Consider the following 22,482-nt stretch of genomic DNA (forward strand, 5'->3'; position numbering starts at 1 on the left):
ACACGCCCGCCCTCCTCCCCCGGAGCTTCCATTCGGTTAAACTTAAGGGCCGCTTGGCACCGCCCGTGCCCGGGGAAGGTGCTTCTCTTCGGCTTCACTGTGACGCGAGCATGCCCTCCTCCTCCGGAGCTTCCATTCTTGCCCAAGTTGGGCAAGTAATTTGGCCACTCGGGCAAGGCAAATTTTAGTGGCACTTGCCCTATGGGCAAGCAGTTTTTAAAGTTAACTTCGAACCCTGTGATGGTGTCTTGTGACCTGTCTTTATCAGCTGATGTTCCATGAAGGCGTGCCTTACCTGTCACAAGAATGAAGGCAAGTCACGCCCCCCGCTGTCCGTTCACTCCGCCAAGATGCTGCTCCAGGTGGTAGAGAGGATGAAGGCTCCCTTGTCTCTGTTCATGGTTTTTATGCCTCGCTTGCAGATCTCAATGGCCTCTCTGATCCAGCGCTGTTGTTTGTTCTCTTCGGTGCGGATGACCCTGCCCTTCTCCCAGTCCATGATGTGGTTTTCCCTTTTGCAGTGGTCAGTGATTGCTGATTTGTAATGTTCATGTTGTGCTTGTTCTTTTACTGCTCTGATTTTTTAATTTTTTTTTACAGGTAAGTCACACCCTCATGGAACATCAGCTGATAAAGACGGGTCTCAAGACACCATCATGCGACACTCTGAAGAAGGGGAAAGACTCGCCGAAACATGTCAGGTAAAAAATTAACCTAAAACATAATTGTCTGCTTTTAATGAATCAGTCAAATTGTCGCGGTTCTACGAACCGTGAGGGAAGGAAGGAGGACCCGGAAGCGACAGGTGAGTGGGAAACAGGGTTTATTGAGGGCTGGAGTGGGGATGCGAGCTGGAGAGAGTTCACCACAAGGCAGGCGTCGTCCAGGACAACGTCGAAGGAAGCCGACGGGCAAGTGCCGGGTGGCGCGGACGAGGGTGCGGTCGAGCGAGACGCGTCGGGAGGCGAAGTCGGGCTGGCGTGGTAGCGCGAAGCACGGCGGAGCGGAGAGCGCTGGCGGGGTGTTTGCCGGGCGGGATCTCGGAGGCGCTGGCGTGCGGAGCGGGACCAGACGGGTTCAGGTCGGCTAGAGGGGGGAGACGGCAGAGCAGGGGTCAAGCAAGCACGAGAGCAAGGCGAGTCAGGCGAACGGGAAACAAGACGAGACATGAGCCAGTACCACGTGAGGTGACAAGATAATCCGGCGTCGGACTCCTGGCGTGGCTGGTTCTTAAGCCGGCGCTGATTGCCGGCAACGAGCTGCAGGTGCGCCGGAGCCGACGCCCACTTTCTCCGGAGGAGAGCCTGGCTGGGTGGATCGTGAACCTGTAACAAACAGAACTGCCACGCCCTCCTCCCCGGCCCGAACCGTCACAGTACCCCCCCCCTAACGGACGCCTCCTGGCGTCCTACCCGGCTTGTCCGGGTGAAGTGCGTAAAACTCCCTGATGGGGGCGTCGGTCAAAAACAGTTTTCGGGAGATCCAGGAGCGCTCCTCCGGACCGTAACCCTCCCAGTCCACCAGGTACTGGTAGCCCCGGCCCCGGCGCCGAACGTCCAGGACTTTTGCCACCGTGTAAGCCGGGTGGTCGTCTATTATCATGGGGGGTGGGGGGGGTGCCGCCGGAGGGCTCAGAGGGCTGGAGGATACCGGTTTGAGGAGGGAGACATGGAATGTGGGGTGAATCTTCAGGGAGTCGGGAAGTTTGAGTCGAACAGAGCATGGGTTGATGATTCTTTCGACGGGAAAGGGACCGATAAAGCGAGGAGCCAGCTTACGAGACTCGACTTGTAGGGGAAGATCGCGTGAGGAGAGCCACACCATTTGGCCAGGCACGTAGTCCGGGGCTGGGGACCGGCGGCGATCAGCCAGTCGCTTGGTCCTCTGGGCTGTTCGAATGAGGGCGGCCCTCGCTTCGGCCCACACCCCCCGGATCCGGCGGAGATGCTCCTCCACGGAAGGAATGGCCACGGTATGCTCCTGGTCCTTGAAGAGAGGTGGTTGGTAACCGAAACAGACCATGAAGGGAGACATACCTGTGGCCGTGGTGGAGAGGGAGTTATGGGCGTACTCGACCCAGGGTAGTGCGTCGCTCCAGGAGTCCGGGTTGCGGGCCACCACGCATCGGAGGGCGGCTTCCAGGTCCTGGTTGGCCCGCTCCGTCTGGCCGTTGGATTGGGGGTGGTAGCCCGAGGAGAGACTGGCGGTGGCCCCGACTGCCTTGCAGAATTCCTGCCAAACTTGTGAAGCGAACTGGGGGCCCCGGTCGGACACGATGTCCTCCGGGATGCCGTGGGGTCGGAAAACGTGTTGGGTGACGAGTTTGGCGGTCTCAAGCGCGGTGGGCAGCTTGGGCAGGGGGACGTAGTGGACGCTTTTGGAAAACCTGTCGACCAGGGTGAGGATGACTGTGTGTCCGTTGGACGGAGGGAGACCGGTAACAAAGTCCAGGGCGATGTGCGACCATGGACGGCTTGGAATCGGCAGGGGCTGGAGGAGGCCGGCGGGGACCGCGTGGGAGGCCTTTCCGCGGGCGCAGACGGAGCAGGCTCGAACGAATTCCCGGGTATCCTTAGCCATCCGGGGCCACCAGAAACGCTGCTGGAGGAAGCGGAGAGTGCGTGCCACCCCCGGGTGGCAGGTGAGTGTGGATGAGTGCCCCCATTGCAGTACCTGTGACCGCACGGTGTCGGGAACGAACAAGCGGTCGGAAGGGACTGGGCGCGGGTCTGGTTGCTGCTCCTGAGCGTTGCGGACGACCTGCTCGATGTCCCAGGTGGCCGCCCCCAGTAGACAGGCCGCGGGAAGAATGGGCTCCGGAGCGTCAGGGCTGGCAGGGGGCGAGAACTGACGTGAGAGGGCGTCCGCCTTCCCATTGTTCGAGTCGGGGCGGAAGGAGAGGGTAAAATTGAAACGGCTCAAGAACAAGTTCCAGCGTGCCTGGCGGGGGTTGAGTCTCTTGGCGGACTGCAGGTATGCCAGGTTTTTGTGGTCGGTCCAGACCAAAAAAGGGGTCGAGGTGCCCTCGAGCCAGTGCCGCCACTCCTGGAGAGCCCATACCACCGCGAGGAGTTCTCGATTGCCCACGTCGTAGTTTCGCTCGGCGGGGGATAGGCGCCTGGAAAAGAAGGCACACGGATGGACTACCTGGGTGCCGGGATCCCGCTGGGAGAGGACGGCCCCCGCCCCGGTGTCGGAGGCGTCCACCTCCACGATGAACTGGAGGGCGGGGTCTGGGTGCCGGAGTACGGGGGCGCTGGTGAAGGCCTTCTTCAGGTGGGTGAAGGCCTGGGCGGCCGCCGGGGTCCACTGGAATGTGGTGGCTGTGGACGTAAGCGCGGTGAGTGGACTGGCGACCTTACTGTAGTCCCGGATGAAACGGCGGTAGAAATTTGCGAATCCGAGAAAACGTTGCAGCTCCTTCCGGGTGGTGGGCTGGGGCCACTCCGCCACGGCCTGGATCTTGGCCGGGTCGGGGCGAAGCTGCCCCCTGGCGATGATGTAGCCAAGGAAGGGCACCGAAGGGACGTGGAACTCGCATTTCTCGGGCTTCACGTAGAGGCGGTTCTCCAGGAGGCGCTGGAGGACCAGTCGGACATGCCGGCGGTGATCTGCGAGAGAGCGGGAGAATATGAGGATGTCGTCGAGGTATATGAATACGAACCGGTTGAGCATGTCGCGGAAAACGTCCGTCATGAGGGTCTGGAAGACGGCGGGGGCGTTGGTAAGTCCGAAAGGCATCACCAGATACTCAAAGTGCCCCAATGGTGTGTTGAATGCCGTCTTCCACTCGTCCCCCTCCCTGATGCGGACCAGGTGGTAAGCATTTCGTAAGTCCAACTTTGAGAAAATCTGGGCCTCACATAGGGGTTCGAACGACGGGTCGATGAGGGGGAGCGAAGACTTGTTTTTGACCGTTATTTGGTTTAATGGCTTGAAGTCAATGCAGGGGCGGAGCGAGGCGTCCTTCTTTTTTACGAAAAAGAAGCCCGCGCCCAGAGGAGAAGACGAGGGACGGATGAGACCGGTCGCAAGTGACTCCCGGATGTACGTCTCCATGGCCTCCTTCTCTGGCCTGGAGATGTTGTATAGCCGGGTGTTGGGCAGGGGGGCCCCCGGGAGGAGGTCGATGGCGCAGTCGTACGGACGATGGGGCGGGAGGGTACGGGCAAGGTCCTTGTTGAAAACCTGCGCCAGGTCGTGGTAGTCCGGGGGAACGGAGGAGACGTCAGGGGGAGGGGGGGGGGGAAGCGTAGAGGAAGGGGGCGGATCCGCTGAACGCAGGCAGTGGGAGTGGCAGAACTCACTCCATCCTGTCAGCACGCACCTCCTCCAATCGATGGTGGGATTGTGGGTCTGGAGCCAGGGGAACCCTAAGACCAGGGGGACCTGGGGAGAGTGAATCAGAAAAAATCTGATGGACTCCCGGTGATTTCCAGAGACGATGAGGGTCAGGGGAGCGGTCTGTTGGGAGACCCGGGCGATGAGATGTCCGTCCAGCGCGACCACTCTTCGGGGAGACAGAATGGGTTCCATGGTGATGCCGAGCTGGCGGGCAAGGGTCAGGTCCAAGAAGCTGCCGTCGGCCCCCGAGTCGACCAGCGCGGTGACCGAGCGGGGGGTGTGTGGACCCAGCAGCCGGGCGGAGATGGACATCCGGGAAGAAGAGCCAGAAGCGGAGACCAGCAGGCTCGGCGTTGGGCTCTCCCTCAGCGACGAGCCTGCTCTTTTGGGTTACTGGGACAGTGGATCAAGAAGTGGCCGGGGAGGCCGCAATACAGGCAGAGCTGATGGGACCGACGGCGCTGGCGCTCCAGAGGGTCCAGAGTAGTTCTTCCTACCTGCATCGGTTCCTCCGCGCCGGTGGATAGCTGAACCGGCGATGGCGAGCGAACCTCGGGTCGGGGAATGGCTGCCCGGGCGGCGACTCTGGCGGGGCGTCGGAAACGATCAGCCTGCCGGTCCCGCAACCGATGGTCCACCTTGATGGCCAGGGCGATTAGTTCTTCGAGCGTCGTGGTTTCGTCTCGGATCGCCAGCTCGTCCTTGAGGGCGTCGGTCAACCCGTTGAGAAACGCCTCGCGGAGAGCCGGCTCGTTCCAACGGCTCTCGTGGGCCAGGATGCGGAATTCCACCGAGAACTCGGCCGCGGAGCGGGAACCCTGTCGGAGGGAGAGAAGCCGGCGGGACGCCTCGCGCCCCTGCACCGGGTGGTCGAAGACACGGCGTAACTCCTGGCTGAAATCCGCGTAAGTCGACATCGCAGGAGACGCCGCCTCCCACAATGCGGTTGCCCACTTGGCGGCGCGGCCGCGAAGCAAGTTGATGGTATAGGCGATCCTGGCCCGCTCGGTAGCGTAACTGTGGGGCTGGAGGTCGAAAACCAGGGAAGTGCTGAGTAAGAATTGGCTACACGAGCCCAAGTCCCCGGAGTAGGGTTCGGGAGTAGGAACGTGGGGCTCTCGACCGCCCGCATAATGCAATGCGGCGGCCGGGGGGGCCAGGGTCGCGTCCCTGGGGAGGTTGGAGGGGGGAGCGAGTGAACCCACCTGGTTAGAGAGGTGCGAGAGCTGGTGTTGGATGACCTGGAGGGAGCCCGGAACTTCCTGCAGCATTCGATCATGGCGCTCGAGCACGCTGCCCTGGTGGGCAAGCGTTTCGCCCAGGGGGTCCGTGGTCGCGGGGTCCATTAACTTGGCCGGATTATTCTGTCGCGGTTCTACGAACCGTGAGGGAAGGAAGGAGGACCCGGAAGCGACAGGTGAGTGGGAAACAGGGTTTATTGAGGGCTGGAGTGGGGATGCGAGCTGGAGAGAGTTCACCACAAGGCAGGCGTCGTCCAGGACAACGTCGAAGGAAGCCGACGGGCAAGTGCCGGGTGGCGCGGACGAGGGTGCGGTCGAGCGAGACGCGTCGGGAGGCGAAGTCGGGCTGGCGTGGTAGCGCGAAGCACGGCGGAGCGGAGAGCGCTGGCGGGGTGTTTGCCGGGCGGGATCTCGGAGGCGCTGGCGTGCGGAGCGGGACCAGACGGGTTCAGGTCGGCTAGAGGGGGGAGACGGCAGAGCAGGGGTCAAGCAAGCACGAGAGCAAGGCGAGTCAGGCGAACGGGAAACAAGACGAGACATGAGCCAGTACCACGTGAGGTGACAAGATAATCCGGCGTCGGACTCCTGGCGTGGCTGGTTCTTAAGCCGGCGCTGATTGCCGGCAACGAGCTGCAGGTGCGCCGGAGCCGACGCCCACTTTCTCCGGAGGAGAGCCTGGCTGGGTGGATCGTGAACCTGTAACAAACAGAACTGCCACGCCCTCCTCCCCGGCCCGAACCGTCACACAAATATCAATAATAAGAAGACAAAATGAACCTAATACAAATAAATGAATGCTTAATAACTCCCCTGCACATGCTCCTAAAAATCCAAACCTTCACCTGTAAATAAAACGTCCCGACCTGAAGACATCTTAATGTTATTATTTTGTTATACACACAGTGCCGCCAAGTGGAATCAAAAATTTGTTTTTATTTTAATTTTCACGTACTGCACGGTGCCCTTTTGACGAATCCGACTGAAAATTAGTCAGAAAAGACTCAAGACAATGATCTTACTCTCTGCCGAATTTTGTGACGTTTTGGCAAAAGGCGTGGCTATTACGGTGCTGAAAAGTCCGATTGTACTCTGTGGCAACAAAAGCTCCGGCAACATGACTCAGATGATCCTATCTTCTCGAAGTTGTACACATTTGAGGATACTTCAGCCCTGAAGACATCTACCAACTTATTTTTCATCGTAGTAGTAGCGCCACCAACTGGTAAAAGCTAATACAAGTTATTTTCTTGGATGTTTTTCTCCGTGCAACTCAACAAGGTCGCCCTCATATATGCTCGGATGACTGTTTCGGCCATGAGGGTGTCACAATACGAAATTCGTCCTTTTTCGTGAAAAGTTGTGGGAGTGGCATTGCACTGTTCGGCAATAAAACAACGCTGATTATGAGGTTCTAAATATGAACGACAACTCGTGAAACTTTACACACACATCAGGCCGAGCAAATTTATCAATATTTTATACGTTAGTTGTGCAGCTTTTTTTAAATGGCTCGCCATGGCCCTCGAGAAATGTTCAAAAAAGCAGCCCTGGTTGAGTGTTTCACCTCGCTTTTTGTAAATTTTATGGAGTACAGTGAACCCTCGGTTATCACGGTTAATGGGGACCGAGCCCACCCGTGAAAACTGAAAATCCGCGAAGTAGCGGCGCACCTTCAAAAATGCTTAAAAAAATATACAATATATATATATATATATATACATACACGGGGAGAGAGAGAGAGAGAGTGAAATTCATGTTATAACAAAAAAAACAAATTATTATTAAAATGTATTATTTTTTTATTCCCCAGCCATTCTTTTTGTATTTATTTAATTACTCCGACTTTTACCTGCTGGTACGCCGTCCGGTGTGCCCTGTGAAATGAAAGGTGGCATTCTTTATTTATTTATTCATTTATTCATTCATAACTGACAGCCTCGCGCTCCGCTCGTGCCCGGGCGGAGGAGGTGCTCCAATTCGGCTTAACTGTGACACACGCCCGCCCTCCTCCGGAGCTTCCATTCGGTTAAACTTAGGGGCCGCTTGGAACCGCCCGTGCCCGGGGGACGGTGCTCCTCTTCGGCTTACTGTGACGCGAGCATGCCCTCCTCCTCCGGAGCTTCCATTCGGTTAAACTTAGGGGCCGCTTGGAACCGCCCGTGCCCGGGGAAGGTGCTCCTCTTCGGCTTACTGTGACGCGAGCATGCCCTCCTCCTCCGGAGCTTCCATTCGGTTAAACTTAGGGGCCGCTCTGCACCGCCCGGTGCTCCTCTACGGCTTAACTGCCACGCACGCCGGCCGGAGCTCTGGTACGGTCCGAACCGCGCGAAACGTCGCCACCGATTGTGTCCGGGGGAACGTGCTCTTCTTCGTCCACTCTCCTCTTCGCCCACGCTCTTCTTCGGCGCACGCCGGCCGTCGAACCGCTCCAGCGCCCCGTCGTGCCGCTCGGCGAAACTACAATGCCCCCGAATATTTTTTAGACCCGCAAAGCACTGAAGCCGCGAAAGGTGAACCGCGAAGTAGCGAGGGTTCACTGTATGTATAAGACCAAGACCTACAAAAAAGTCTCTTGGAGCAATGAGCTAGGTTTTACAGGAAGTCGGCCATTTTGAATTTACTTAAAAGGGGGCAGGTCACCACAATGGACTTTGTGTTGAAATTATTATTGGGGCCCGAGCAGCGACCGCGGCGAGGTCCCTATTGTTTTTGTAGAAATTATTATTTGGGCCCGAGCAGCGACCGCAACGAGGTCCCCATTGTTTTTGTGGAAATCATTATTATTTTTATTATTATTATTAGGGCCCGACCAGTGACCGCTGCGAGGTCCCTATTGTTTTTCTAGAAATTATTATTATTATTATTTTTCAGATTGTTCGATCGCATTTTTGACCACCGAAACATGCACAAAAACTCACCAAACTTGGCAGTCTCATCGGGCATGGCGAAAAATTTGATATTTTAACGTCTAATATGAACAGGAAGTGAGTTATGAATTTTTGAAAGTCCGACTTTTGCCCTTTTTTGCATGTTTACAGGGGTCATTCTTTTGCACCCTGATCCTAAAGGCTTCATCTGATTGCCTTAAAATTCTGTCTTTAGCATCTTAAGACCTGGGACAAACACTGGGGCTAAAATTTTTTGTTTCCGAAATACTATATGACGGGGGCGGGGCTTCAAAGTTTTCACTTAAGATTTCCTTCGCCGCAATGGACAAAATGCTTAATAACTCTCCTGCACATGCTGCTAAAAATCCAAAACTTCACATGTACATAAAGAGTCGGTACCTGAAGACATCTATATGTTTATATTCAGTTATACACCTTGCACCACCCAGTGGTGACAAAAATTATAATTTTTTACATTTTGACGTACTGCACGGTGCCCTTTTAACGAATCTGATTGAAAATTGGCCAAAAAAGACTTTAGACATTGATCTTACTCTATCCCTATTTTTGTGACTTTGCTTCGAAGGGCGTGGCTATTACGGTGCCGCAAAGTCTGATTATTCACCGTGGAAACAAAAGTTCCGGCAAGATGACTCAGATGATCCTATCTTCTTGAAAATTTTCACATTTAAGGATATTGCAGCCCTGAAGTCATCTACCAACTTATTTTTGATTGTAGTAGTAGCGCCACCAACTGGTCAAAGCAAATACAAATTATTTTCGTTGATGTTTTTCTCTGAGCAGGTTAACAAGATCGCCCTCATATTTGCTCGGCTGAGTGTTTCGTCCTTCAGGATGTCACAATACGAAATTCTTCATTTTTTGTGAAAGCTGTGGGCGTGGCATCGCACATATCACCAATAAAACAACACGTATTTTGAGGTTCTAAATATGAACGAAAACTCATGGAACTTTGCACACACATCAGGCCTGACAAAATCATGAATATTTCATTAGTTTCTCGTGCAGTTTTTTTTAAAAATGGCTCTCTATCGCCCTCTAGAAATTTTCAAAAGAGCAGCCCCGGTTGTGTGTTTCACCTAGCTTTTTGAAAAATTTATGTTGATTGTATAAGGCCAAGACCTTCAAAAAAGTCTCTTGGAGCCATGAGCGAAATAGCACAGGAAGTCGGCCATTTTTAATTAACTTCAAAGGGGGCGTGTCACCACAATGGACAAAATGCTTAATAACTCCCCTGCACATGCTCCAAAAAATCCAAAACTTCACCTGTACGTCAAACGCGGACCTGAAGACATCTATATGTTCTTATTCTGTTATATACATAGCGCCACCTAGTGTAAACAATTTTATTTTATTTTTTTACACGGAGCCCTTTTGACGAATCTGACAAAATTTTTTGACACAAGCACCTCTAGACATTGAACTCTCTGCCGAATTTTGTAACTTTTTGGCGATGGGCATGGCCGTTATGGTGCGTACTGCACGGAGCCCGTTTAACACATCTGACTAAAAATCTGTCAGAACAGCCTCAAGACATTGATCTTAGTCAATGCCGAATTTTGCGACTTTTCAGCAAAGGGCGTGGCCACGACGGTGCCGCAAAGTCTGATTTTTCTCTTTGGCAACACAAGTTCCTGTAACATCACTCAGATCATGCTATCATCTCAAATTTTTTCACATTTGAGGAGAGCCCAACCCTGAAGACATCGACAAACTAATTCTTAATCGTAGTGGTAGCGCCACCAACTGTTTAAATCAAATGCAGGTTATTTTTGTTGATGTTTTTCTCCGAGCAGGTTAATAAGGTCTAACTCATATTTGCTTGGATGAATGTTTAGCCCTTCCGGATGTCGCAATACGAAATGTATCATTTTTCGTGAAAAGCTGTGGGTGTGGCTTTGCATAGTTCGCTAATAAACTTAGGCTTATTTTGAGGTTCTAAATATGCATGAAAACTCATGAAACTTTGCATACACATCAGGCCTGGCAAAACCATCAATATTTTATTAGTTTCTCATGCAGCTTTTAAAAAATGGCTCTCTATCGCCCTCTAGAAATTTTCAAAAAAGCAGTTGGTTGAGTGTGCTACCTAGGTTTTTGAAAATTTTGTGGAGTATTTATAAGGCCAAGACCTACAAAATATTCTCTTGGAGCCAGGAGCTAAATTGCACAGGAAGTTGGCCATTTTGAATTTACTTCAAACATCGATGACGCTTTGACAACAAAAGCTGCTCTAAATTTAACAACGCAAAAATTTCTCTTGAAGGTTCCTCACGTTATTTCTCATAAATATTTAACATTAACAACAAAACTCGCCAAACTTGGCAGTCTCATCAGGCATGGCGAAAAATTTGATATTTTTGCGTCGTCGTAAACGACGCAAACAAATTGGCTCTCTAGCTCCAACTAGAGTGGGAAACATCAAAGGAAAAACTGGCCCGTTTGACGTAGGCCTCCGAAAATTGCCAGGCACGTGTAGTACCCCGAGATTTACAAATACTTTCTTTGACGACAATAGTCTATAATGAACAGAAAGTGAGTTATGAATTTTTGAAAGTCCAACTTTCGCCCATTTTTGCACGTTTACAGAGGTCATTCTTTTGCACCCTGATGCTACAGGGTTCATCCGATTGCCTTACAATTCCGGCTGTACCATTTTAAGACCTGGGACAAACACTGGGACAAAAATCTTTAGTTTCCGAAATACTATATGACGGGGGCGGGGCTTCAAAGTTTTCGTTAAATATTTCCTTCGCCGCAATGGACAAAATGCTTGATAACTCCCCTGCACAAGCTGCTAAAAATCCAAAACATCACAGGTACATAAAGAGTCGGTAGTCGAAGACATCTACATGTTTGTATTCAGTTATACACCTTGCGCCACCTAGTGGTGACAAAAAATGTTGTTTTTTTTACAATTTAACGTACTGCACGGAGCCCTTTAAACAAATTCGGCTTAAAATTGGTCAGAACAGACTCAAGAAATTGATCTTACCCCATACCAAATTTTGTGACTTTTTGTCAAAGAGCGTGGCTTTAACGGTGTTGCAAAGTCTGATTATTCACCGTGGAAACAAAAGCTCCGGCAACATGACTCAGATGATCCCATCTTCTTGAAATTTTTCACATTTGAAGATATTCCAGCCATTGAGACCTCTAGCAACTTATTTTTGATCGTAGTGGTAGTGCCACTGTCAGGTTTAAATGTCCTGACTCCTTTTGGGCGAGCTTATTGAAATGGCCAAGGCCAGAGAGGAACCAAGCTACGCTCATGTGTCACTCTTGTTACTCCTTTAAACCAATGAATTAGGCAGCCAGGATTTGCCATCTACCAATTTGCGGAACCTGTCCTCAGCAATGTTTGCACCTTTGTTATCCCAATGTGTGCGTTCAAATAGTGGTGCATTTTTCCTGGTGTGAGATCAAATTGTCAAGTTTGCTGTTCAAACTTTGACTTTCTCACACCCGCCTACGCTCTTCCTGCTTATTCTAACAATTTCTCTCTAACAAGTTATCTGTTTTGTGACCTTGGTTCTCAAACGCTTCTACTTCTTATCAGTCTGGAATGTGCACCTGGTTTTGTGTCTTACAAGCCTGAATCAGTGCAAAACATTCTGCTGCTTGTCCTGAACATACAGATTTTAATATCCCTTGAAACTAAATTTCAATTTGCAATCCTAAAAAAAATGTCTCTCCAGTCGGGAGAAAAGTGTCCAAAAGGTCAGGTCGCGGCTTGGTGGCAATTTGGATGCGGCCTCCACAGTCGTGAGGCATGTTCTACTGGTGCGGGAAAAAATGACGCAGAGCGCACCCCACCTTATCAGTGTAATGTGTCCCTGTGACAATTAGGTCGCCGTGCAATGTGAATGTGGTGGACAAGGATGTCATTTTTGGATTCCTTAAAGCAGCGGTCAGGACTGCTTGATCACACTCTGACGTGGCTCTCGCCACGGGATCCAATTGTTGTGACTAATATACAAATGGATTCACTTTGCCCTGGTTCCTTCAGTAACCTAGGCTAGTGAAGTCATTTTTTGCAGTCACTGTTTGCTCAAATGGCTCATAGTAATTTGGTAGTGCGTTAAGATGCTTTGTCAATACAATCTTCTTTTTGGTCTCATCTTCCCTTGAACATTATGTTTACTACACACTAGACATGACCTACAATTTTTTTATTTTTATTTTTTATTTTATTTGTAGAACTAGTGGTACAGCAAATGTCCTGTACTATGGCTATCAATCATCATACTATGGATATCAATTATATCAATCATCATACTATGGATATCAATCATCATCCCCCCCCTGTTGAGACATGGGAGTTCCCATGACTCAATTTATCAATTAAATATCAAGTTGGTAATGCTAATACATTGTAATCAATGATTTCATGCGTGACAAGTTCAAAAGCTTTGTCAGCCGCAAGTGTTCAAACTATTTTTTGTCATTGGCTTGTCATAAATGATGTCCAGCAATGGTCGTGTAATTTCAGAAATCAGAAATCCCTTTGTCATTGTACTCAAGTGTGCAACGATATTAGAGAGTTCCCCTCTCCAGTGCAATACAACAATAATTCAGATAAATATATAAATTCGATAAATAAGAGAATAGTTAGTGCGGGAGGGAGAGCCGTTAGCCGCTGCGTCTATGCGCGCCGCCATCTTGTATTCTTGAGTATTCTGAGTAATTTGCAATCCATGCCCGACAATAATTGCACACTTCTTTCAAAGACATCATTTACTTCTCTTTTATTGGTTTTAAGGCTTTGGCACAGTTTTTTCTTTTTGCTTATCACTGACAATGCGCCCTTTTTGAATCGAAATGAGGCCTCAGTAAGTCACTTACTTTTGATACATGTTATCTGATAGTCCCTTGCAGACTAACCATGTGTTGCACGCCATCGCCCAAACAGACTCTATTGTGAGCTACTTCTAATAATTTATTGACGTCCTATTTTGTTCTTCCAAATGTAGCAACCGATAATAATGTGCCCTTTTAAAGTTTTGACGTTTGTTTGAATTCGCCCTTGCTTATTGACTCTGATATTAAGGTCCAATTGTGTCAGTGTATCACGGCCTAATAAGTAAAACGCACGTTGATGTAGAACTGCTTCTCCACTTGCTTTTTATGTTTGTTTTTTACGTCACGTGATCCTGCGTTGCTTTCACGACTGGTCCTGACAAATCACAAATTTCTTATCAAACTTGATTCTGTCTGTGTAAATTGTAATTTCCTGGGTGGTTGACGGCAGTTTCGAGCTAAATGGCCATGTTTCCTACAGTTGTAGCAGACGTCGTCTTTTGTTGGCAGGTGTCCTCTTCCTCTTCCACGTCCTTGGTAGAAGATCGGTGCTGACGGGGTGGTCGTGAGGCCCGCAGCCCATTTACGCATATTATCTTGGATTGGTGTGATTGTTTGGCAGGCCGCTTTGCATTCATCTCTTGTGGCAGGCTTCCCAGGGCGCTGTTGTCCACTTGTTGAGGCAATCCCGGCTCCTTTTCTCGCTGGCCCGCCTCCTCAGCTCTCTCACCCTGACTTCCTTTTTCACTGTCACTGTCTCTTTGATCCTCGGCTGGTGCATTTCCTCCTTTTTTTCTCGCTCCTGTTTCTTCGTCTTTCTTTATCTCCATATTAAGTACTTTCTGCTTCTTCTCTTAAACGTCTTTCACTCTCTTTCTAAATCAGCACACATCTTTCTTGGAGATGATAACCACCGGACTGCACCACTCCGACTTGGAAGGCTCAATGACTCCAAGCTTCAGCATTTCCTGGAGCTCCTTGGCTAGTCTCTCCACCAAGTGTTGCGGAACTCGGTAGGGGCGCTGACGAATTGGTAATCCTTCTTTGAGACGAATGACGTGTTCTACCACCGTCGTCTTCCCTGGGCTGGCGGAAAAAAGAGAAGGCACCGTCTTGAAAATTAAGCACATCTCTGTGACTTGCTTGGGTTTCAGATGTGCCAGTGCAGGCGCATCTGTCGTCGTCGAGGACTCCAGCTCTGCCTCGTCATCATCATCATCATCATTGTCGTCGTCGTCCTCGTCGTCGTCGTCCTCCTCCACCTTCCGCGCGAGTATGACCTCCTTTGGAGCCTGGTTTGAACGCTCCTTCCACTCTTTGAGGAGGTTCACATGATAAGTATGTTTATTTTTTTTCTTCTCCGGATGGAAAATCTCATAGGTCACTGGACCCATCTTCCGGGTGACCTCATATGGCCCCTGCCACTTTACTAAAAGCTTGTTGTTGCATGTGGGGAGAAGCCGCAATACTTTTTGGCCGGGTTTAAACTCCCGGTGGCGAGCTTGCTGGTCATACCAGGTCTTCTGGCTTTTCTGGGCCTCCCGCAGGTTGACCTCTGCCTCCTACTGGTACCTGGCCAGTCTATCCCTCATTTCCAGCACAAATTTCACCACCCCCCGATCACTTGACGTGGTGGAAGGTGCCTCCTAGGCCTTTCGGAGCAAGTCCAATGGCCCCTGAACCTCCCAAGCATGCAAGAGTTCAAAGGGAGAGAAACCTGTTGACGCCTGAGGAACTTCGCGATAGGCAAACAGCAAAAAGGGCAGCCACCGGTCCCAGTCTTTTCCAGTATCATCCAAAAATTTCTGGAGCATCTTCTTTAAGGTCTGATTGAACCTTTCCACTAGTCCATCAGTCTGTGGGTGGTATGGAGTGGTTTTGATGGCGGAGATGCCCAGTTGTTTGTTGAACAGTTGCATTAACCTTGAAGTGAAATTGGTTCCCTGGTCTGTTAGAATCTCATCTGGTATGCCAACTCTGGAAAGGAGTTGCACCAAGGCACAAAGTACTGCCGGAGCAGTGATTGTGCGCAATGGAAATGCCTCTGGGAAACGTGTGGCGTTGTCACACACTACACCACTGCTTTTTGTCAAAGGACCCACAATGACCATAGCAATCCTGCGGAATGGAATGTGCAGCTTTTTTAAAATGGCTTGCCATGGCCCTCTAGAAATATTCAAAAACATCAGCCGTGGTTGAGTGATTCACCTACTTTTTGTAAATTCGATGGAGTATGTATAAGGCCAAGACCTACCAAAAAGTCTCTTGGAGCCATGCGCTAGGTTTTACAGGAAGTCGGCCATTTTGAATTTACTTAAATGGGGGCGGTTCACCACAATGGACTAAATGCTTAAAAACTCCCCTGCTCATGCTCTAAAAAAATCCCAAACTTACCCTGTACATAAAACGTCCCGACCTGAAGACATCTATATATTATTATACTATTATACACACAGGTCCACCTCATGGTTTCAAAACAATAGATTTTTTTTACATTTTAATATGCTGCACGGATCCCTTTTCAGGAAGCTGACTGAACATTTGTCAGAACAGCCTCAAGACGTTGATCTTAGTCTATGCTGAATTTTGTGACTTTTCAGCAAAGGGCGTAGCCATTACGGTGCTGCAGAAATTTATTAATCTCTGTGGCAACAAAAGCTACCGTAACATGAATCAAATGATCCTAACTTCTATAATATTTTCAAATTTAAGGATAGTCCAATCCTGAAGACATCTACCAACTTATTTTTCATCGTAGTGGTAGTGCCACTTACTGGTTAAAGCAAATACAAGTTATTTTTGTTGATATTTTTCTCAGAGTAGGTTAACAAGTTTGCTTATTTTGAGGTTCGAAATTTAAATGAAAACTCATGAAAAATCAGGCCTGGCAAATTCATCAATATTTTATTAGTTTGTTGTTTAATTTTTTTTAAATGGCTCGCTATCGCCGCCTTGAACATTTGAAAAAAAACAGCCCTGGATCTGTGTTTCTTCAAACTTTTTGAAAATTTGATGATGCATGTATAAAGCCAAGACATAATAAGAAGTGTCTGGGAGCCACATTCTAAATTGACAGGAAGTCGGCCATTTTGAATTTACTTAAAACATGGACGAGGCTTTGACAACAAAAACTGCTTGAACTTTAACTCCACAAAAATTCCTTGTGAGGATTCCTCACGTTTTTTCTCGTAAATATTTCACATTTCCAACGTGCCGGTACCCCAACGTTGCCAGGGCTGCGAGGGCCCTTTATCGCTGCTTGCAGCGCTAGTTATTATTTTTTTTTCTATTTTCCGATCGTTCGATCGCATTTTTGACCCCCTAAACATACACGAAAACTCACCAAACTTGACAGTCTCATATGGAGATGGTGAACGACCGTGGAAGAACAGTCAGTTAGCGATGACGCAAGAGAGGCTGTGCACCGAGAACGTTTTCTCAATGTCACTATTGTGCCCTGACAGGTATGTGTTGGTAATGTATCAACCAAGCTGAGGCACGAACGAACTCTGAGGAGACGCAACCCGTGACGTCACTTTCGGCGCGACATCTGTTCGTCTGCTTTCATCCACCGGGCGAGTAAACGCAACTATGGTTTCGTGCACCACCACATGCAACACTTGCACCATTCTCATGGAAAGACTCTCGCTGCTAGAGGGACGTGTCCGCCAGCTAGAGCAGAGTAATGTGGTAAGCGTAAATGTGGCGGACAGCACCGGTTAGCATTGGCCGTAAATGGCTTGCTAATCGCGTTGAGCCTGTTAAGACACAGAGCAGTTCCATTCCACCTCGGTCTCCTGGCTCCCGCACTTTAGTGAAAGGTGACTCAATTACTCGATACATTAAGCTTGAAAATCCAACCACAGAATGTGTATTGCTGGGGCCAGAGCACCCGACATTGAAGCTAATCTTATGGAGCTAGCACGCAAGAGACCTAGACACCAGCGCAGTGCAAACAACGCTAGCTATTCAGATATAGTGATACACGTCGGCTCCAATGACACTAGTGTTACTGCCGTTTCAATGATACGCTGGCTAAAGAAAGTTTTAACGCGCACTCACTCACCATGAGTTGAAGTTGCGATGACGTTCGCTCGGCTTCACTGGTCTTGATGTTGATGTGTAGTTATGTATGTTACGTCAAACAGTCAAGGGTTAGTCTTAATCGTAGTCATTTCAGTCCAGATGTCATGCCGTGAAGTCAAGTAAATCAAATAAATATATCAATGGCTACGGTCTTCCAAACTTCAAATCAAAAACATACGCGCATATGCGGTAATCAATACAATATACTATCTTCTATCTTCCAGTTTGTACATAAATAATGCGTCTTTGTAAGTGCGGTTGAAAAACAGTATCCGACCAGCGTTCCCCCACCTGTCCTGCATTCGTTATTTATGGATGAACGCAACCAGTGCTGACGTCATCAATTGCCCTAGTGGTGGTGTTGCCATACTGCATTACTCAAAAGAAAACTGCTCCAACATACCGGCCCCTATTATTATGGGCAAAGCGAAATAATAATACTCAAAATTTGGAGCATCGTACAATATAAATAAATACCAATTTGGCCAATCGCACTTTCGATAAGGTGCGTCATTGACTAGCTGGAACCAGCAGACAGATCTTGGTTATCGGTCTCCCTATAATACTGGTCGGCGTCTGAAGTTTCACACTTCTTACAGTTCCTCTTTGATCAGGGTTTGTATCTACCACTCTGGCAATAACCCAAGATCCTCTTGGGGAGTTGGCATCAGCAATCAGCACAACATCTCCTTTAACAAAGTTTCTTCTGCTTCTGCTCCATTTATGGCGTTCTTGCATAAGTGGAAGGTATTCCTTTACCCATCTGGACCAGAACAAATCTGCTATATACTGTACTTGTCGCCAGCGTCGTCTGGCATATGAATCGGTTTGCTTGAAGAGTCCAGGTGGCAGCAAAGGCTTTGCCTTTAATAGCAGGAGGTGATTTGGGGTCAGAGGTTCCAAATCGTTAGGATCATCGGACAGGGTGGTCAATGGACGGCTATTAAGGATGGCTTCCACCTCACAGATGACAGTGACAAGGCTCTCATCGTCCAGAATTTGCTGCCTTGTAATGGAAAGCAAAGTCCTTTTCAATATCCTGATTAATCTTTCCCACACGCCTCCATGGTGGGCAGCGGCAGGGGGATTGAAGGTCCACCTTACGCCCTTCTGCTGCATGGCTTGGGTGATCTGATCCTGATTCCATTCCCCAATCGCTTCCTTCAATTCTCTTTCTGCAGAGACAAAATTAGTCCCGTTGTCGGATCGTAGTTCATTCACTTGACCTCGTCGACAAATAAAGCGTCTGAGAGCGTTTATGCAAGAATCTGTATCAAGCGAATGGGCCACTTCAAGGTGCATTGCACGGCTGGCCAAACATGTGAAGAGGACTCCATACCGTTTCATTATGCTCCTCCCACGCTTGATTTCAATGGGGCCGAAATACCGTATTTTCGCACCCAAAAGACGCGCCGTGTCAAAGGGCGCAACACCTGTTGAGGGCGCTATTTCTGTCTTTGTAACATATACTGGACGCACCGCCTGACAAGACGATAGCACAGCTGCTGTTAGCATAGCATGAACTTGGCAGAGCTGCCCACACTGACACAGCCGATAGCAGCCTACTATGCCCCAATAACATAAGCAATCACCCCAGCAGACGCCAAGTCTCTATTGACAATAGCTGACATTGACAATGGCTCAGGCCAATATTAGGTGCATTGGCAATAGCCTACAAAGCAACGTCAGGGGAGGGACTTGGCTGCTTACCACACTCCTTAGAGTCACGGTTTAAAAAAAAAATAAAAAACTCATCATACAAGCAAACAATGAAACATAGAAATAAGATTAACACAAACATGTATCTCTCATGCCATCAATATACCCAAAAAAATTAAAATAACACAAAAGCCACTCAGCCTTAGCTAATTCAAGCAATGCATTCTGGGAGCAGAGACCCACAATCCCATAGCTGTTTAGAGAGATTTGCATGGCTGTTTAAAGAGATGTGCTGTTATGCTTTGGACTTTTTGTCTGTTGTCTAAACCTGGGACGTTTCTTGCTTGCAATAACATAAATGATAAGACAGACTAAAACATTGTGGACAGCTGCCCTTTGTCCAGCTTTTTCCAACACCATCACCCAAACATTATAGTCAGATAGTGTATTTGTCACGGTCGATTGTAAACATGAACAACTCACTCTTTGCCCAGCAGGGTGTGCTAACATGCACTTCCAACAGCTCGTTGATGACAAGGGCTGATGGACGTGAGTGGTACTTTGTCCATTTAATGGACGCATCGACTGACAAGGCGCTTTGTTTGTTAAGGGGAATTTTTGTGACTTTAAAGTGCGCCTTATGACTGCGAAAATACGGTAATCAACTCCAACATTAGTAAATGGTGGCAGATCCGGAGTGATCCTGTCTGTTGGTAAGTCTGCCATCTTCTGCTCACCAGTACTGCCTCTTAGCCTCCTGCATACTGCACAGTCGTGGATGACCTTTCGGCAAAGAGTGTTGGCACAGGGGATCCAATATTTCTGTCTTAATACTGATAGCGTGTGATTCCTCCCACTATGCCCCACTTGCCTGTGAGTATGTTCCATCAGGAGTCTTGACACGTGGTGTCCCTTTGGGAGAAGGATTGGGTGCTTCAGGCCTTCTGGCATTGCTAGCCTATTTAGTCGTCCTCCGACTCTCAATATGCCTTTATCAAGCAAATAGCTTATTCAACTCGGGCATTATTCCATTCCCAATTACAGCAGCAAACAATTTATTATTCGCTTCCATGAATATCACCAATCAGGGTTTGCCTTAGGATGTTAACCGACTCCTCTGCTAGCTAGCTTGTGGCCATAGAGTTCTGCGAGATGTTACTCAGCCACTTCGCTTGCTGTGTTTGAGACATTTCTTTTCTCTCTGGGCCCTAATGCATAATTAGCTTTGGAATACATAAGACAACAATTGTTGAACAGTTGTTTTACTCCACTTTAACTTGCATGGAAAAAAATACATTGGGGGGGGGTACATTTGAACCTGTATGGAGTATTGTAACTATATTACTGATCATAACAAAACAAAACATTAGAAAATAAGTAAACTGAGCAAGTTCAGGTAGTCGTACAACATGAACAAAATGGTGGCCGTGTAGTAGCTACAATGTAACTGGGCAGCAGCTTTTTGTGCCTCAATCAGGCCTCTACATGTGTGTGAAACTCAGAGTGGTCCTCACAAGGACTATGCCCCTCCCCCACCTACACCAATGACTTGTCTTTTTCAAGTTAAAAACAAACATATTTTCATCATAATGGTGTGCCAACGGATCTATATCTCTATATACCCGGGGTCGGGTCGCGGGGGCAGCAGCTTCAGCAGGGAAGCCCAGACTTCCCGCTCCCCAGCCACATCTTCCAGCTCTGCCGGAGGGATGCCCAGGCGTTCCCAGGCCAGCCGGGAGACGTAGTCTCTCCAGCGTGTCTTGGGTCGTCCTCTGGGCCTCCTGCCAGTGGGACATGCCCGGAACACCTCACCAGGGAGGCGTCCAGGAGGCATCTTAAACAGATGCCCGAGCCACCTCATCTGGCTCCTCTCTACGTGGAGGAGCAGCGGCTCGACACTGAGTCCCTCCCGGATGGCCGAGCTTCTCACCCTATCTCTAAGGGAGAGCCCAGACACCCTGCGGAGGAAACTCTTTTCGGCCGCTTGTTCCCGAGATCTTGTTCTTTCCGTCGCGACCCACAGCTCGTGACCATAGGTGAGGGTAGGAACGTAGATCGACCGGTAAATTGAGAGCCACGCCTTTTGGCTCAGCTCCCTCTTCACCACGACAGACCGATACAGCGTCCGCATCACAGCGGAGGCTGCACCGATCCGCCTGTCAATCTCCCGCTCCATCCTCCCCCCACTCGTGAACAAGACCCCAAGATACTTAAACTCCTCCACTTGGGGCAGGATCTCCTCCCCGACCTGGAGAGGACACTCCACCCTTTTCCGGCTGAGAACCATGGTCTCAGATTTTGAGGTGCTGATCTTCATCCCAACTGCTTCACACTCGGCTGCGAACCGCTCCAGTGAGAGTTGGAGATCACGGCCTGAGGAAGCCAACAGTACCACATCATCTGCGAAAAGCAGCGATGAAATACTCAGGTCACCAAACCGGATCCCCTCATCGCCTCGACTGCGCCTAGAAATTCTGTCCATAAAAGTTATGAACAGAATCTGTGACAAAGGGCAGCCTTGGCAGAGTCCAACCCTCACTGGAAACGAATCCGACTGACTGCCGGCAATGCGGACCAAACTCTGACATCGGTGGTACAGGAAACCAACTGCCCGTATCAAGGGGCTCTGTACCCCGTACTCCCGAAGCACGCTCCACAGAACTCCCCGTGGGACACGGTCGAACGCCTTCTCCAAGTCCACAAAACACATGTAGACTGGTTGGGCGAACTCCCATGCACCCTGCAGAGAGTGTAGAGATGGTCCACTGTTCCAAGGCCAGGACGAAAACTGCACTGCTCCTCTTGGATCTGATATATATTTATATATATATTTTTATATATATATTTATATATATATATTTATATCTACTTCTATCTATCTATCTATCTATCTATCTATCTATCTATCTATCTATCTCTATATATCTCTCTATATATATATATAAATCATATTGCAACGTTGATTCACCCATATTTTACTAACCGGGTTTACACATTTATTTATTTTATTCTACATTTAATTAATAAATTAAACATCGAATTTGTTATTGATAATTTTAATTAAACATTTCATGGTGTATTTGTTTAATTAATTTTGGCACTTTCACTCCTTCTTGAACTCCCTCAACTGTTTGAGAAATTCTTTTACTGTACTGTAACTTGCATTGAAAAATAAATGGGCGTGGGGGGTAATTGATTTGAAGTATGTGTTTACCATAATTACATTTCTGATGTCTAAAACAGACCAAATAGAAAGTAAGTAAAACAACTAAGCAAGCTCAGGTAGTAGTACAAAAAATAACTAATAACTAATTTGGTGGCCGTGTTGCGGCTGCGATTTAACTGGACAGCCGCTTGTGTGTCTCTTTTACTTGTATGCTTGTGTGGAACAGAGAGGTCCCCAAACGTACTATCTTTCTCCCGTTACTGGTGCGAAGTCGAAC

The 22,482-nt window shown here is 48.9% G+C and overlaps 1 protein-coding gene across 1 annotated transcript; it reads right to left on the reverse strand.

Moving 5' to 3' along the window:
* Window positions 1-780: 780 nt before the first annotated feature.
* Window positions 781-19,990, reverse strand: LOC148315665 (uncharacterized). Its single transcript, XM_088287423.1, has 8 exons — window positions 19,777-19,990; window positions 17,978-18,648; window positions 17,858-17,901; window positions 6,136-6,309; window positions 5,550-6,042; window positions 5,091-5,369; window positions 1,180-2,940; window positions 781-1,086 (listed from the first exon to the last, which is right to left on the reverse strand). Exons 1-7 carry the CDS (start codon window positions 19,988-19,990, stop codon window positions 1,387-1,389), a joined length of 3,429 nt encoding a protein of 1,142 aa, XP_088143549.1. The 3' UTR covers window positions 781-1,086; window positions 1,180-1,386.
* Between the last annotated feature and the right edge of the window lie 2,492 nt (window positions 19,991-22,482).

This window comes from Idiotropiscis lumnitzeri, unplaced genomic scaffold (assembly GCF_059441095.1).
Source record: "Idiotropiscis lumnitzeri isolate Australia: NSW breed Sydney's pygmy pipehorse unplaced genomic scaffold, RoL_Ilum_1.0 HiC_scaffold_63, whole genome shotgun sequence".
NCBI classification, from domain to species: Eukaryota; Metazoa; Chordata; class Actinopteri; order Syngnathiformes; family Syngnathidae; genus Idiotropiscis; species Idiotropiscis lumnitzeri.